General features: G+C 47.9%; 1 protein-coding gene across 1 annotated transcript in view; it reads left to right on the top strand.

Annotated features, from left to right (window-relative positions):
- The window catches only part of herc1 (HECT and RLD domain containing E3 ubiquitin protein ligase family member 1), a 65,781-nt gene that overhangs the window by 20,081 nt on the left and 40,809 nt on the right, over positions 1-4,891 (top strand). Inside the window, exons 15-22 of the mRNA XM_015375187.1 lie at positions 399-551; positions 625-757; positions 836-1,027; positions 3,357-3,581; positions 3,662-3,835; positions 3,915-4,029; positions 4,104-4,224; positions 4,303-4,474. Coding sequence (XP_015230673.1) covers positions 399-551; positions 625-757; positions 836-1,027; positions 3,357-3,581; positions 3,662-3,835; positions 3,915-4,029; positions 4,104-4,224; positions 4,303-4,474 — 1,285 coding nt within the window. The remainder of the gene's footprint in view (positions 1-398; positions 552-624; positions 758-835; positions 1,028-3,356; positions 3,582-3,661; positions 3,836-3,914; positions 4,030-4,103; positions 4,225-4,302; positions 4,475-4,891) is intronic.

Raw genomic sequence — 4,891 nt, 5'->3', positions numbered from 1 at the left:
AAAATAATCGAATCGTTGGGTCAGGAAATCGATACTGAATCGAAACGCCATGATGGGTGTGATTTACACCCCTACTAGGAGATAGTGTTACGATCTAAAAGTTCCCTATAGAGCCTCACATTTGGCTCTTGGTCTGTATCAGCATCCCTTCAGGTATCAGGCAGCACCATGTCTGGTTCCGCTCCAGGTTTCTTCCCGTTAAAGCAGAGGTTTTCCTCTCCACTGTCGCCATATGCTTATGAGGAATGAATCCTGTAAAGTAAACATCTGAATGCAGTCAGCTGGGTTTCCCTACATAGCCAATCTGTCTGTAAGAAGGATGATGTATTTCCTGCGATGCACGTTTAGATGATGTGCTGTGAATCACCTGAGCTGCTCTGGGCCCCCTGTGTCTGCAGGACCAGGCTTTGGGCGAGCTGGAGAAGAACAGCGATAAGCTGCAGCAGCGCACCTCGTCATCAGACAGCAGCCAGCCGGCTCACCTCCACCAGCTGCTCTGCTCCCTGCAGAAGCAGCTCCTGGCCTACTGTCACATCAACGCCGTCACTGAGGTATGGAAAGAAAGCGCTGTCTGTGACTGCAGCAGACGAACCCATCTAACCCAGATCACCGCGTTTCCTGCAGAACTCCAGCAGCGTGGCTCTGCTCCACAAGCACCTGCAGCTCCTGCTGCCTCACGCCACCGATATCTTCTCGCGCTCCGCTGCCCTGCTGAAGGAGAGCTCCTGGAACGGCAGCATTCGAGAGAAGCTTCAAGGTGAGCAGCAGCCCCTCCCCCCCCTGAGCACGGTCCTGTTTGGTTTCATCTGCTCATCTGTTCTTCTGTCGCCTCCAGACGTGATCTTCGTGTCGGCGGCGGGCAGCATGCTGTGTCAGATCATCAACTCGCTGCTGCTGCTCCCGGTTCCGGTGGTGAGGCCGCTGCTGAGCCACCTGCTGGACCTGCTGCCGCCGCTGGACCGACTCAACAGGCTGCTGCCGGCTGCGTCTCCGCTGGAGGACCAGGAGCTGCAGTGGCCTCTTCACGGTCAGACATAATGTCCGATCTAATGGGCTCTTTGTTCTGGCTGGGAAACTCAAAACCGGGTCCCTCCTTCTTCTGTTGCACTATATCTATGATTTTAGCACAAGTAAACCTTAACTTGCTGTTAGGAGGAAATGGTTCCTTGTTAAAGGGAGCTCTTTGTCTCACCTTGAAGGTTTCTTTCTCCGGTTCATTTTCCTGAAAAGAGATCACTCGGGACAAATTCTTTAAATAACGCTTCATAATGTTTATGTATTAGATAACCAAGAGACATGACAACGGATTCTGATAGAAATTGTAATCTTACTCAGATTAGAGAAGTTGCCCAGGGTTACAGAAGGCAGCTGCTCACCTCTGGGCTCACTTCTCGGGAAGTGGCTCTGACAAACAGGTAGTGAATCATTTTCTGCATGCTCCATCCATGGCTCCAGCTTTATCAAATCAATATCATATTACACTCAGGGCTCGATGTTAACCATCGCCTGGGGCAAGTCGTTTTTATTGTCGGGAGAGTGCCCGGCGGGCAAATGCACTGATTGCAAAAAAAAATTATTTATCACTCAAAATGACTTTAAAATCACCGACATTCGCTGAAAACGATCCACAAGCGTTGCCGGCGGCATTTTTTTTGTTTTGTACACATTCTCGCGTGATTTGAAAAAGCTGCGTGATTTTCCGCAAGATGGCGTGATTTTTCTCTCCTTGGGGAGAGAATTCTGCAGAGCAGCAGCTGGATGATGAATTTAATTTATACTAAAATACACGCTAAATTAAAAATGATCAGTCAGGGATTAGGAAAATAATAATAATAATAACTGTATGCGCACAGTGTAAATATTTCTATCATATGGCAGTTTTCTGTACAGTGATCATACATTAAAAAATGTTCATGAAATTTTTTTCTCTTAGACATTGGAGAGGTGCATTTAAATGTTATAGAACTAAACATGTTAAATTGGTGAGTAGTAGTAGTGTAAGTTTTTAACCTGTCAAGTTTTTTTTTAGATTTTTAACATTACTATTTATATTTTTCCAAGCACAGAACAGTTTAAAGCAAAGTTTAGTTTGAAAAGAATGTGCAGGAAGGATTGAAAAGCATGTTAACACGGTAATGTAGGCTTGAGTTCATTATCTGACGCATGCAGATACACACCAGGAACCTGGAAACTTGAAAAATACTGAATTACAAAAAACATTTAAAAAACAAACATGTTTCATTGATATATATACAAAAATGAATATTAGGAGCTATATTTATCAAACATTATACTGGGCAAGTAAAAATTGTTTCTGGGCAAATGAAATGTGAAAGCACACATTTCAATTGCCACACATTTCCTTAACGTCAACCCCTGACACTTTGTTCTTAGCTGAAGGACTCTGCTCTCATTCCATTCCCAAATCTTTGCCATTTGTAGAATGAAGATTCTAATTTTATATAAACAGACCGAGAAACTGGCCTAATTAGATAAACTATTGGGGAAAACGTCAGTTCTGACACGCAACAGGCAGCTAATATTAAGGTGGAATAAACTCACACATCATCAATGATAATTATCCTAACATCCTGAATCTGCTTCACATCGACTGCAGAGACGAGTTCATTCCACCTGAGTGAAGTTGACCCCTCCACCTTCTTCAAATCAGACAAAATTTGTGTCAAACGTTTGTGCCCCATTTGTGCTGGTTTGTGCAGCAAAAATTTTTGTTTGTGCCGCTATCGTTTTAAAGATATAAAGAAATATTTCTAGAGGTCATCAAAGGTCAACCAGCCCCCCCACCGTCTTCAAATCAGACGAAATAGGTGTCAATGAACTCAGCTCCGTTTGTGCAGCAAAAATTTTTGTTTGTGCTGCTTTGGATTTGAAGATTTGAAGAAAGTGGGGGTGCTGGTTGACCTTTGATGACCTCTAGAAACATCTCTTTATATCTTTAAAATGAAAGCGGCACAAACGTAAATTTTTGCTGCACAAACGTAGCACAAGTGTTTGACTCTAATTTTGTCTGATTTGAAGAAGGTGGGGGGGCCAACTTCACTCAGGTGTTCATTCCACAAAATCAACCAGCTGTCGATGCTGAAGTCAGCAGGACGGTGGGATCAGGGTAGATCAGTATCGGCAGACATCCATGGATCGGATTAGAACCTGACTACTTCTCTGCTGCAACAGGTTCAGCCAATCAGAGGAGGCCTAACCTGCTGTTGGATCCAGGTTCTAATAGAGGCTGGAACCTGCTCCTGTTAAAGAGGGCTGTAGGTTCTAATAAGGGTTCTGAGCTAAGTGGCCTTTGGGTTTCCTACAGAAGCTGTCAATAATCCTTCCCACCTGTCCAGGTACGTCGGACGTGGCCGAGACGGCCGCAGGAACGTCGCTGCCGGCGCCAGCGCTGTCCTGGGTGTGGCTGGTGGACCTGGAGCGGACCGTGGCCCTGCTGGTGGGCCGCTGCTTAGGCGGGATGCTGCAGGGCGCTCCCACCTCGCTGGAGGAGCAGGACACCGCCTACTGGCTCAAAACGCCGCTGTTCAGCAACGGCTTGGAGATGGACACTGCTCAGCTGGGTACCGACCGACCCAATCACTGCTCTGCATTTAAAGAATGTTCTGACCAAGAAGATCCTTTAACTCAGAACCTTTTCCAGATTCCTGCATCAGCTCCATGCTGGAGGCGGCGCTTTCAGGGAACGAGGAGCAGAAGCCGATGGACTGCCCTCTGCAACCGGACCTCGGCGTTCTGGTTGACCTGGCTCTGGGTTCCTCCAAAGAACCAGCCAACAGTCTGTGGATCAACATGCAGGACTATGCCCTGAGTAAAGGTCCGCTTCTGGTCCTGTAGCGAACCGCTCCTCACCATCGGACCAGAGCTGGTTCTGACCGCTGTTTGTTCTGTTGCAGACTGGGACAACGCGTCCCTGAATAATGAGTCCCTGCTGGACACCGTCTCGAGGTTTGTGTTGGCAGCTCTGCTGAAGCATACGGGGCTGCTGAGCCCAGCCTGCGGCGAGGGAAGGTGAGTGACCCGTCCGCCACGCTCCCGTTCCCCGTCTTCCTCCGCTAATCGACCTGCTTTTGTTTCTCCGGCAGGTACCAACCGTCCAAGTCTCTGGCAGAGGTCTATCGCAGCGTCTATAAAGTACGGAACCGCCTGCTGGCCTGTAAGAACCTGGACTTTATCCAGACCAGGTCTTCGTCCCGGGAGAGACGGGTGAGCGACAACCAGAACCAGTCAGACCCAAAATGGTAGCAGGATGATTATATTCTGCTAATCCTTCTGCCGCCGCAGATTTCAGACAACCAGGACTCTCTGGACATGGACCCCCAGGAGCACTCGTTCACCCGCACCATTGATGAGGAGGCGGAGCTGGAGGAGAGGGCCGACCGCGAGAGAGAAGACGGACACCAGAATCAGGACGAGGAGGAGGAGGACCGGGATCACGAAGTGATGACAGCTGGAAGTACGTACGCCGTGCTTTGATGCGTTCGCTGCTTCAGAGGTTTGCATCAGCTGCTGTTTTAGCTCCAGGCAGACGGACTGAGCTGGTTGAGATCAGTCAGCGTTCAGTTAAACTCACTCTGGAGAAGATGATCCGCCTGCCTGCAGGTTTTGAGATCCTGCTCATCTGCTGGAAGGAAAGCTCTTGTATCTTTCCATCACAGCATGGGACTGGTTTAATGCTTATTCAGCGCCGTAGAAAGAAAGAGTTACAACAGACCCAGTCACCTGGTTCATGTTGCCCTAATAGTTTCAGAAGATCTCAGCACCGTCGGTTTGTTTGAACGGCTGCTGAAAACTCAATTCAGTTCAGTTTATTTCTATAGCGCCAATTCACAACACATATCATCTCAAGGCACTTTCCAGTTCACCAGATCAT

Source organism: Cyprinodon variegatus, unplaced genomic scaffold, assembly GCF_000732505.1.
Source record: "Cyprinodon variegatus isolate N-32 unplaced genomic scaffold, C_variegatus-1.0 Scaffold114, whole genome shotgun sequence".
NCBI lineage: Eukaryota > Metazoa > Chordata > Actinopteri > Cyprinodontiformes > Cyprinodontidae > Cyprinodon > Cyprinodon variegatus.
The sequence above is the reverse complement of the archived record's forward strand: the minus strand, read 5'-3'. Positions and strand labels throughout refer to the sequence as shown.